The sequence below is a fragment of the Crocuta crocuta genome, unplaced genomic scaffold, assembly GCF_008692635.1.
Source record: "Crocuta crocuta isolate KB4526 unplaced genomic scaffold, BGI_CrCroc_1.0 scaffold266, whole genome shotgun sequence".
Taxonomy (NCBI): domain Eukaryota; kingdom Metazoa; phylum Chordata; class Mammalia; order Carnivora; family Hyaenidae; genus Crocuta; species Crocuta crocuta.
Genome location: NW_027531005.1, coordinates 6,473,833 through 6,486,021, shown reverse-complemented (window position 1 = coordinate 6,486,021; position 12,189 = coordinate 6,473,833). Strand labels below are relative to the sequence as shown.

Below are 12,189 nucleotides of genomic sequence, written 5' to 3'. Positions count from 1 at the left end.
AAAGTACAATCTTTCTTTTTCCCTTTGCATTTTTGCCATTTTTCTTAAGTTGATTTTCTGACTAATTCTAGTGCACTGTTTGTGATGTTCTCTTAGCTTGTGTTTTGATTATAAATCGTGAATGTGGGTGTTCTTATGTACATGCATGTGCTAAACAGGGGCCAGGAGTTTGTTTGTGAACTGCATTCATTTATTTATTTGTTCTTCTTTTTCCTCCAAACACGAATCTATTCAGTGAAATTCCTTCTGGGGGTGGAAAATGGGGTACAGTTTACCAGAAGCTTTGAGATGTTGTTTTCTCACTGACTTCCTTATTATGTGTACTTTCTTCCCTCTTTAGGTGGGGAAGGGCTGCTGTGCTGCTCTCAAAGCCATGGGCTCTATTGTGTATGTAACTGAGATTGACCCCATCTGTGCTCTTCAAGCCTGGTAAGCATGCAAAAGGAAACCTGCTTTTTCCTCTGTGCCACCATCTAACATGGGATCTTGTAATTGTCACCAAAGAATGGCCTAGTTAATGCCACATTTTATCTTAGAGAGGCCCAGATCCTGAGAGATGCTGCCGTTGAATGTAAGCTCCTCTCTTTCAAAGATCAAGGAGCAGAGACTATCAGAGAAACTAAAATTTAAAATTCTTGTGGAAATAATAAGAGGGGATGCCCTGAGACAGAGAACAAGTAGTTCTTTCCCTTATCCATGTATAATTCTTCTCCCTTTTAAAAAAATGTTTATTTTATTTTTAAGAGAGAGAGAGAGACAGACTGAGCGTGAGCAGGGGAGGGACAGAATGAGAGGGAGACACAGAATCCGAAGCAGGCTCCCAGGCTCTGAGCTGTCAGCACAGATCATCACCTGACCTGAAGTTGGATGCTTAATTAACTGAGCTACCCAGGCACCTCACTCCCTTTTTTGTAAAGTAAGCTCTACACCTAGCATGGGGCTCAAATTCATGACCCCAAGAGCAAGAGTTGCATGCTCCACCAACTGAGCCAGACAGGCACGCCAACCCTTCCCGTTCTCCCTTTGTAAAAAAAAGGATGATTGGGGTGCCTGGGTGTCTCAGTTGGTTAAGTGTCCAACTTCAGCTCAGGTCATGAGCTCATGGTTCAGGGTTGAAGCCCCATGTCGGGCTTTGTGCTGACAGCTCAGAGCCTGGAGCCTGGAGCCTGCTCNCCCTTTTAAAAAAATGTTTATTTTATTTTTAAGAGAGAGAGAGAGACAGACTGAGCGTGAGCAGGGGAGGGACAGAATGAGAGGGAGACACAGAATCCGAAGCAGGCTCCCAGGCTCTGAGCTGTCAGCACAGATCATCACCTGACCTGAAGTTGGATGCTTAATTAACTGAGCTACCCAGGCACCTCGCTCCCTTTTTTGTAAAGTAAGCTCTACACCTAGCATGGGGCTCAAATTCATGACCCCAAGAGCAAGAGTTGCATGCTCCACCAACTGAGCCAGACAGGCACGCCAACCCTTCCCGTTCTCCCTTTGTAAAAAAAAGGATGATTGGGGTGCCTGGGTGTCTCAGTTGGTTAAGTGTCCAACTTCAGCTCAGGTCATGAGCTCATGGTTCAGGGTTGAAGCCCCATGTCGGGCTTTGTGCTGACAGCTCAGAGCCTGGAGCCTGGAGCCTGCTCTGTATTCTGTGTCTCCCTCTCTTTCTGCCCCTCCCCCACTCATGCTCTGTCTTTGTCTCAAAAATAAATAAAACATTAAAAAATTTCAGAAAAAAGGATAATCAAAAAAGAAATAAGTTGACATCAGATCCTTTCTGATGTGATGAACTGAAAAGAACACTTCTGTGATATTCTTCCCCTAAATGTATAACCTGAATCTCATCAGGAGGAAACATCGGGCAAATCCAAATAAAATCTGCTGTCTCTGAGTGAAGGGTGTATAGGAATTTGTACTATTCTTCTAATTCTTAAGTTAGAAGTTATTTCAAAATTTAAAGTTAAAAAATAGCTCTTGTCTCATCCACAATGTGGCTAATGATACCTACCTCAAAGAGTTGCAAAAGTTCAGTAAAATAATTATATAATTATTACATATGATTATACATTTTATAATGAATATATAATCCCATAAAGTGTTGAACTGCTGTCACATAATAAATGCTTGCTAAATGTAGATATTATTAAAATTGTCTCCTGCCATCCTCATCAGGATGGAAATACTACTGTCCTTGAAAACTACTGCAGAGCTCCAGTGTATGCAGCCTCCATAACCCACCCAGCCTTTACATTAATCCTCCAGAGGAGGGCCCCCAGGATAGAATAAGGCATGGCATAAAGATTTTGTTATACCCATTTTCCCCTGTCTTTCTACTCCTCATACATCCTAGCCGTGAATCTCAAGTTTCCCCAACAGAGCTGTCGGCCTTTTCTGAGTCAGGGTTCATTAACATGTTTTAATACTGACTGAGACACTGATTCAAATTCTTAGAGACATGAACTGATCACTTACTGTATAATAGGTACTGTGCTCTGTGCTTAGGATGAATAAGATGAATATATGAATGAGGCAAGTTCCCTGCTTTTAGAAGCACACAAATACCGTTGAGTGGAATAAGATCTATGATGGGGGTAAACAGCATATGCTTCTCTGGGAGCCAAGGGAGAATTATTTAACTAAAGAGCAAAAAGGCAGCATAGAAAGAGATGTTAATAGAGCTGAGTCTTGAAACTTGTGTAAGTGAGTTCTTAGTTTGGAAGTAAATTTCAGGTACAAGGAATGTGTCACAAGGAGCATAGTCACTGAGGAAGGAGAGAACAGGGCATATTTAAGAAGATGGTATTTGGGGGAATGGTAATACCGGAGTTAGGAATCATATGTGAACATAATCATATGTCTGCATAAATATTTAGGTCTTAACCTGAGAACAGGCAATCTCACTGAAGTATTTTAATCAAGGAAGTGACATGATCTAAATTGCATTTAGGAAAATTACTCTGCACAATAAATGAGACATAAACCTAGGATGATGAGGTCGAGCTAGGGGCTACTATAGGAATCCAGGTAAGAAGTAATAAGACCTGAACATAAGCAAGACCAGCATATAAGGAGAGGAAGGGACCAACTCAAGAGATTATAAGGAATTAAGGGAAAACTACCATTAGGGAGAAGCAGTAGGCTAGGACAAGAGTCAAGGGCAGAACTCTACAGAGAACACCAACATTTAAAGACTCAGGTTGAAAAGGAATATTCAGAAAAGTAGAAGGAAAACCAGGAAAGAACAGTATCATGGACTCCAAGGAGTATAGTTTCAAGAAGGTAGATAATGTTTAATGTAGCAGAGAAAATTAAATAATATAAGAGGGGAGTGGGTAGGGGGTACATCCAGGAGATCGTTGATGATCTTGGGGAGAGTAGTTTCAATGGGGTAAGATTCAGTGGCTAAATTCTATTTCTAGAAACTCAGGGAAACTCATGGTAACCCCTGGCTCTTTATTTTCAGGAAGAATTAAGTTGCAGTGATATGAAGGAAACTTTATTTTGTCCTGTATGAACTAAGGAAATGGTCTGAATTTTTCACTGCTAAGAATAATCTAGCTATATCAAGAAGTGACAGTGTAGGTACGAGAGGAACTTGGTAATAGCTTTTGAAGTTCTGTGGCAAAAGGCTCCCCAACTGCTATTTTTAAGTTAATTGATCATGCTTTATTTTTACAGTATGGATGGATTTCGACTGGTGAAATTAAATGAGGTCATCCGACAAGTGGATATTGTTATTACCTGTACAGGTATGATTTTGACATATACAATATACATTTTGGCACTTTTGAATGCTTTCGTGGAACAAGTGAAAAATTACTGGAAACTATTCTGAACAAAACTAAACTCTAAAAGCCAGATATAAGGGGGGGGCGCCTGAGTGGTTTGTTGGTTAAGTGTTCCACTTCAGCTCAGGTCATGATCTCAGGGTTCACGAGTTTGAGCCCCGCATTGGGCTCTGTGCTGACAGCTCAGAGCCTGGAGCCTGCTTCAGATTCTGTGTCTCCCTCTCTCTCTCTCTGCCCCACCCCCGCTTATACTATGTGTCTCTCAAAAATAAATAAAACATTTAAAAAATTAAAACATAAAAAATAAATAAAAGCCAGATACAGGGGCACCTAGGTGGCTCAGTCGGTTAAATGTCCAACTTTTGATTTCAGCTCAGGTCTTGATTTCACATCGTGAGATCGAGTCTCTTTTTGGACTCTGCACTGACAGCAAGGAGCCTGCTTGGGATTCTTTCTCTCCCTCTCTCTCTGCACACCTCTGCTCCCTTGCTCTCAAAATAAATAAACAAACATTTAAAAAATAATAAGTAAAAAAATTAAAGCCAGATGCAGATTTCTATAAAACCAGTCAATCTTTCACATTCTTCCAACCTCTTTAGAGCTCTGACCAAAAGTATAGGTCATCTAGGTCATCCTGGAGAAAAGTTTCTCTCCATCCCTTTTAACTGTTCTATACCTCCATCCGTCCTCAACTACCAAGGAGATGACCAGAGGTAAGTTTTATTTGGGCAGCCAGATCTTATATTTGCACATTGATTTTTTTATTTGACCTCCAAAAGTAATGTATATTTCTCTCTAGTCCCTATAATTAAAGCAGGCCTAAAACAAAATTCAGTTAGAGAATGTGGGAAAGATAGCTATATTAATTCCCAAAGAGGTAGATTGGAGTTTTAGGGAGGGATATGCTAGATTGGAGTTTTAGGGAGGGAGGAATATGCAGAAATGGCTAGTTTCCTTGCACTGAGACACTTACTTTGTTTTTATGGTAGGACCATAAACTGATAGAACACTGGTTTTTATTTGTAATTATCTTTTAGACGAGGAAAATCAGAATATTTAAGAATAAAAATAGGGGCACCTGGGTTGCTCAGTCGGTTGGGTGTCCGACTTCGGCTCAGGTCATGATCTCACGGTTGGTGGGTTTGAGCCCCACATCAGGCTCTGTGCTGACAGCTAGCTCAGAGACTGGAGCCTGTTTCGGATTCTGTGTCTCCCTCTCCTGACCCTCTCCTGCTCATGCTGTCTCTCTCTCTCTCTCTCTCTCTCTCAGAAATAAATAAAACATTAAAAAAATTTTTTAGAAAAAGAACAAAAATATATTTGTACTCTCAGGGTGAGATGGGGCAGAGAAGAAACTGTTCTTGCTTCCCATCAATTCCCTCATAGCTTTTTTTTTATAGCTTTATTGAGATGAGATTCACGTATCATATATCTCACCCATTTAAAGTGCACAACTCAGTATTTTCTAGAAAATTCACAGGGTCATACAACCATCACACAAATCTGACTTTTTTGAGATACCACATACCATACAATTTACCCTTTTAAAGTATATAGTTCAGTGGTTTTTAGTGAAGTTGTACAATGTCTGATTCCAGAAACTTTTCATCACCCCACAAAGAAACTCCACACCACTAGCAGTTAGTCCTTATTCTTTCCTCTACCTCTCCCCAGCCCTAAGCAACCACCAATTTCCCTGTTTCTACAGATTTGCCTATTCTAGACATTTCATATCCATGGAATCATACACTATGTGGTCTTTTGTAATGCTTTTTTCATTTAGCATAGTGTTTTTTCAAGTTTCATCCATATCATAGTATGTGTCGATATTTCATTCCTTTTTATTGCTGAATTATATTTCATTTTAAGGATATACCACATTTTATTTACTGGTTGATGGACACTTGGGATATTTTCGCCTTTGGGCTATTTTGAATAATGTTGCTATTATGAACATTGTGCAGAGTGTTTTTCTGTTAACATGTTTTCCATCCTTGTGAATATATATACCTGCCTATGTATACCTTGGAATTGCTGGAACATATGATAACTGTCTATTTTTAATATTTTGAGGAATTGCAAGCTTTTCCAAATAGACAGCACCATTTTACAATCCACCAAGAATGTGTGGGGGTTACAATTTCTCAACATCCTTGCCAATGCTTGTTATTGTCTGTTGTTTTTATTGTAGCCATCCTAGTAGGTGTGAAATGATGTTCTGCTGTGGTTTGGGTTCTTAAAGGCTTTTGTTTCTGAGTAATCTCTACTCCCAACCCCAAGATGAGCAGGGGAGAGGCAGAAAGAGAGGGAGACAAAGAATCCAAAGCAGGCTCTAGGCCCTGAGCTGTCAGCACAGAGCCCGACACGGGGCTCAAACTCAAACCATGAGATCATGACCTGAGCCAAAGTCGGACGCTTAACCGACTGAGCCACCCAAGTGCCCCAATGTGAAACATCTTTTCATGTACATTTTGGCACATCTTCTTTTGTACTTCTTCTTTTGAGAAATGTCTACTCAGATCCTTTGCTCTAAAAGAATTTGTTTATTATGTTTATTATATATGTATGTTTGTTTGTTTAGAGAGAGAGAGAGAAAGCATGCCAGAAAGTGGCAGAGAGAGGGGGAGAGAAAAATCCCAAGCAGGCTCCGCACTGTCAATACAGAGCCCAATGGAGGGCTCAAACTCCCACACTGTGAGATCATGACCTGAGCAGAAATCAACAGTTGGACACTTAGCTGACTGAGCCACCCAGGCACCCCCACTTTGCTCATTTTTAAATTGGGTTATTTGTCTTTTAAGTATGGAGTTGTAAGAATTCTTTATAAATTTTTGAAACAAATACCTTATCAGTTATATGATTTGTAAATATTTTGTCCCATTTATTTATTTGTTAATAAATATCCCAATATATGGGTTGTCTTTTCATTTTCTTGGTGGATCATTTGCAGCACAAGTTTATTTTTTCTTTGGTTGTTTGTGCTTTTGGTGTTATAGCTAAGAAAGCCTTGCCTAACCCAAGGTCACAAAGATTTATTCCTATGTTCTGCTAAGAGGTTTTTTTTTAATGTTTAAGTGTTTATTTTGAGAGAGAGAAAAGGAGACAGCTCACATGCCGGTGTCAGCAGGAGAGGGAGAGAGAGAGTCCAAAGCAAGCCCCGCACTATGGTGCAGAGCCTGATGAGGAGCTCAGTCTCACAAACTGTGAGATCATGATCTGAGCCGAAATCAAGAGTTGGATGCTTAATCAACTGAGCCACCCAGGCGCTCCCTGCTACGAGTTTTATAGTTTTAGCTCTTACATTTGGTAAAAGTAAATTTCACATATGGTATGAGGTAGAGGTCCAACTTTCTTTCTTTCCATGTGGCTATCTCTTCTGTTTTTAAGGTAACAAGAATGTGGTAACCAGAGAGCACTTAGACCGTATGAAGAATAGCTGCATCGTTTGTAACATGGGACATTCCAACACAGAGATTGACGTGGTAAGATTAAATTACTCATTATTGGGGGCTTTTTTTTTCCCTCTTCTTCCCAAGAAACATGAACTAGGAGAAGAAAGGAAAGAGTCACCAGCCATCCTGAACATGACCGCCCTAGCAGAGCTGTCCATAGTCTGTTCAGGTACTAGCCCTGTGACCTGTGCTTGTGGATACTATCAAGCTTTTTCATCTCAGTCATTTCAAATGATTATTTCCTTCCACCCCAGCTTGATACCTTCTTCCACCGTAAGCCATTTTATCTATCAGTTTGGTTCTCTAATTTGATTATATTCACCCTCAAATTATCCAGTCCAATATAATACTTGGTCCTACTAAGTTGCCCAAGTAATAGTTAATAGAAGTGTTATTTATTTCTTTACAGACTTACCAAAGTATCTCTCAGTGTGACTTTCACTCTGGTTTTAAATTTTTATGGCATTTTTCTGACACAACTGTATTTCTCTCTGGGGTAAATGGCTCAAGCAAAGCATGCTTTCATCTCCCCTGAGGGCTGCTCTGATTGAGCTCCAGCATTGGCAGGTAAGGATCAGTTGATCTATTGAGAGCCTGTTGGATAATATCTATTTTAAATGATTTCTCTTTTTAACTTGTGCTCTATTCTTCTGTTATTAAAAATAGCTGGAAATACTGAAGCCTATTTCCTAAGGTTTCTGAGTGGCATGGCTCCATTACTCTGTTTTATCATGATATTTTGCTCATAATGAGTCATTTCTTCTTTCAATTTTGAAATTTAAATATTGAATGGGGCTTTTTTTGTTAAGTTTCACTTATATGCCATACTCCCCTTTATTAAACAGTCAAAGATAGTAATATTTCTAAAACTGTCTAGCACATGATTGTCCTTTCCTGGATTAATCTGCTTATAGAGCCCCCAGATGGGAAAAGGCTTAAGGGAAGTAGTCATGTTCTGAACTCTAAAAAGAATCTTCTGAGTAAGAGAAGAGGGAAGGAATTTTCTCTCCTAAAGCCTCAAGTGCTTAAATAAAAACAATGTAATCATATAATTTTTACATTTTTACTTAATCTTATTTCATCCTCCTGACAGTATACAAGGCATTATTCTTATCCCTGATTTTCATTTGGGAAACTAAGAAGTTAAGCCCATTGTCCAGTCATATACATTGATTCAAAATTAAACTGGAGCACAAAATTCAGGGTTTTTTAAATTCTAGTCCAGTTTTTGTTTTATTCTGTTTTGTTTTCCTGTGCATTGTACTGTTACCTCCTCATGATTTCTAGGTTAACTTTAAATTGTGATGGTAATCTGTCTTCTAAAGGCAACCGAGATAGAAGTAATCTCGCAGGATAAAGGCCAGGAAACTCTACGTTCAATCATAAATGTGTATTGTGTGATTGCTATATGCCAGGTGCTATTCTAGATGCTTGGAGTCAGTGAACAAAACAGGCAAAGATTCCTGCCCTCAGAGAATTTATTACATTTTAAAGGATAAAAAAGACAATAAACATAATAAATTTATAGTATGTTAGAAGCTAAAAGCACATGGAAAAAAGAAAAAGTAGAGTCCAGTAAGGGGAATCAAGAGTGCCGGGTTATAATTTTAAAGAGTGGGATCAAGGTATAAGCGTCATTAAAAATGTGATGTTTGAGCAGACTTGAAGGAATTAGCAAATAGACTTTTAGGTGAAGAACATTTTGAGAACAGCCAGAGCAAATGCCCTAAGGCAGGAGTGTACCTAGTCTGTTTGAGGATCAACAATGAGGCCAGTGTGGTTTAAATAAATGAGCAAGAGGCAGGGAAAAGTGAAGATAAGGTCAGAGGGAATGGGCTGGATCTTATAGAGCCTCACAGGCCATCGTAAGAACTCCTGATTATATTCTGAAATAGGGTGCCATTATAGGATTTGTAATAATCTGACTTCTAAAAATGGCTCACACTGGCTGCTGTGTTGATACTGGACCTAGTTTTTCAGGTATTGCTAGGTAGCCTCCAATATCTGGCACGGACACTAGCCAAGGGCCATGTCTCAATTCTCTTTGTGTTCTTCTTAGTAGAAGGTGTATGACTAAACTAAATGGTCCAAAAAGGGACAGGCTCAGAAGGGCTTTGGAAAAGTTAAATTACTCAACCTTTGATGGTAGTGTCACAGGGCATATAAAATGAAATTTAAGGAAATAGCAAACTCGTCTAGTTGAAAGTGTTCATTCCCTATTTAATTTGTATTGAATAAGAATGTATGAAATAATTGCTCTGCTCTATGTTGAGTATTTATTGGCTGAAGAAATAGTGAACAGTATTCCTGCTCTCATGGTACTAATATTCTAGTGCGGGACACAGACAATAAACAGATAAGACAGTTTTGTCAGTTAGTGCCTAGTATGGAAGAAAAACAGCAAGGTGAGGGCATTGAGGATGCTAGTTAGTTAAGGTGATCAAGGAAGGTCTCTTTGAGGAGATAACATTTGAACAAAAACCTGAATGAATGGAAGGAACAAGGCATCTGAGCATTCTATTCAGAGAGAATGGTGAGTAAAAAGACGCTGAGTTAGAAACATGCTTGATGTTTGAGGAACAGAAAAGAGGCCATTGTGGCAGGAATAGGATGGGGAAAGGGATGAGAATAAGAGGAGTGAAGGAGGGCAGTGGGTTATGTAGGCCACTGTAGGCCACAATAAGGACTTCAGATTTTATTCTGGGCATGGTGGAAGCCATTGGAAGCCATTCCAGCCACACCTAGCTGGCTCAGTCAGTAGAGCACGTGAGTCTTGATCCTGGGGTTGTGAGTTCAAGCCCCACCATGAACGTAAAGATTACTTAAAGAAAAAAAAGAAGAAGAAGAAGCATTCCAATTGGAAAGTTTTGACCAGGTAACTGAAAAACTCTGACTTGTTTTAACAGATTACTCTGGCATGGGATAAAGAAAACACTTCTGGAGCTTGAGTAGTGATAGGGACAGTAAAGGCTCTTTCAGTATTTCCAGTGATAGAAGGTGGTAGCTCGGATGACATGAGTAAGCAATAAAGGTAGTATATTGTGAACGTAGACCCAGTGGGATTTGCTAAATGGCTTGAATACAGAGAGTGAAAAAAAGAGGAGAATCTCTGTGTTATTTCAGTGAAATTGCAAAGGAGAATGATTCAGTAAATTTTTGCCAGATATTTTTAGCAATCAAAAATATAAGGGTGTTTTGTTTGGTTTTGTTTGGTTTTGTTTGTAGGAATTTATAGTTTTTCCTAACCTTGAGATGTTCACTGCTACATTTCTAGGAAGGAATAGCTCATCAAAAGAATTGGTCATTTAGAAAACTGCATTTTTTTCCTGCTGTAAATACTTAGGGAACATGTGATAGGATTGTGCTCTTAGCTGCCTTTTGGCCATGTCTTTCTTTGATATGTTTCCTTTCCTCTTGAAAACAGACCTGCTTACCCATATGCATCACATAGATGGCCTTTATGATTGTAAGCTTCACACTTCAAGTGGCTAAACCATCATGTACACTGCTTTAAAAGTTTTTGCCAGCAAAAAAACTAGAACCTGAGACTTGCTATTGACTCTGCACTTTGCAGGACTAGAACTACAGTTGTTTCCCTAAAAAAAATTGATATGTACTATCAAAAATCATATAATACCAGTCTGTGCAAGCACGGTAATTTACAGTGAGATACACACTTGTTTGGGAACATAGTCTCCGTAAGGAATCTTTTTCCTGATAGACTGCTTAGTGGTTGTAAATCAACAGAAAAGATAATTTGATGCTTTTAAGAGAAACTCTTATAAAACTGTGCTGGCCATTTTCCTTGAGGAAATCCTTCTCCCAAGGACTGTCACTGCCAGATAAACTTACTAGGTTATTGGAGCTGCCTGGGCAGTGTTAGAGATAATTTAACTTACTGTCTCTTAGTGTCTCCCTGTTTTAAACTGACCCTCGGGTCGGTCTTATGCTTGCACAGTCACCATCCCAGTGCCCCAGCACACTGCCTCAACAGAGCATTGATCTTTTATGATGTTCCTAAGAAGTGTCTCTTCCTTGATACCACCATATCCTAAGACAGGAGACTCCTTTTTTTTTTTTTATTTTATTTATTTCTAGGAGAGAGAGAGATAGCGTGAGCAGGGGAGGGTCAGAGAGAGAGGGAGATACAGACTCCGAAATAGGCTCCAGGCTCTGAGCTGGCAGTCAGCACAGAGCCCGACGCGGGGCTCGAACCCACGAACCGCGAGATCATGACCTAAGCGAAAGTCGGACGCTTAACCTACTAAGCCACTCAGGCGCCCCGACAGGAGACTCCTTTTATCATGGTGTCACCCTTTACTGCCAATCACTAAAATTGCTTGTCCTCTGGAAAATTACAAGTGTGAGACACCAAACCTAAAATACTTTAAATTTCCGACATCTCAATAAAAAAAAATGCCAGGGTCAAAAGGAGTATCTTTTGACTCTTGCCTTCTATGTTGTTATTTCTGAAGGCTAATGGATTTACTTTGTATATCCTTAACTTCCCAAAGTGGTCTATTTTCTTAAATTCTTTTTAACTCTATTTACAGTGTTTGTTTAAAAAAATGAATTCTAACTGTAAAGTGATAATTGCCTTTTTTTATTGAGAAAGAGAGACCGAGCATAAGCAGAGGAGAGGGGCAGAGAGAGACAGAGACAGAGAGAGGACCTTAAGCAGGCTCCACAGTCAGCATGGAGCCAGATGCAGGGCTTGATGTCACGACCTTGAGATCATGACCTGAGCCTAAATTAAGAGTCGGACTTGAGTCACTTACCATCTGAACCTCCCAGGTGCCCTAATAGTTGCTTATTTTAAAAATTCAAGGGGCGCCTGGGTGGCTTAGTCGGTTAAGCGTCTGACTTTCGCTTAGGTCATGATCTCGCGGTTCGTGGGTTCGAGCCCCGCGTCGGGCTCTGTGCTGACTGCCAGCTCAGAGCCTGGAGCCTGTTTCAGA

The 12,189-nt window shown here is 39.8% G+C and overlaps 1 protein-coding gene across 1 annotated transcript in view; it reads left to right on the top strand.

The window, feature by feature from the left end:
- The window catches only part of AHCYL2 (adenosylhomocysteinase like 2), a 53,092-nt gene that overhangs the window by 32,212 nt on the left and 8,691 nt on the right, over positions 1 to 12,189 (top strand). The window contains exons 10-12 of the mRNA XM_077770747.1: positions 341 to 429; positions 3,670 to 3,740; positions 7,167 to 7,261. Coding sequence (XP_077626873.1) covers positions 341 to 429; positions 3,670 to 3,740; positions 7,167 to 7,261 — 255 coding nt within the window. The remainder of the gene's footprint in view (positions 1 to 340; positions 430 to 3,669; positions 3,741 to 7,166; positions 7,262 to 12,189) is intronic.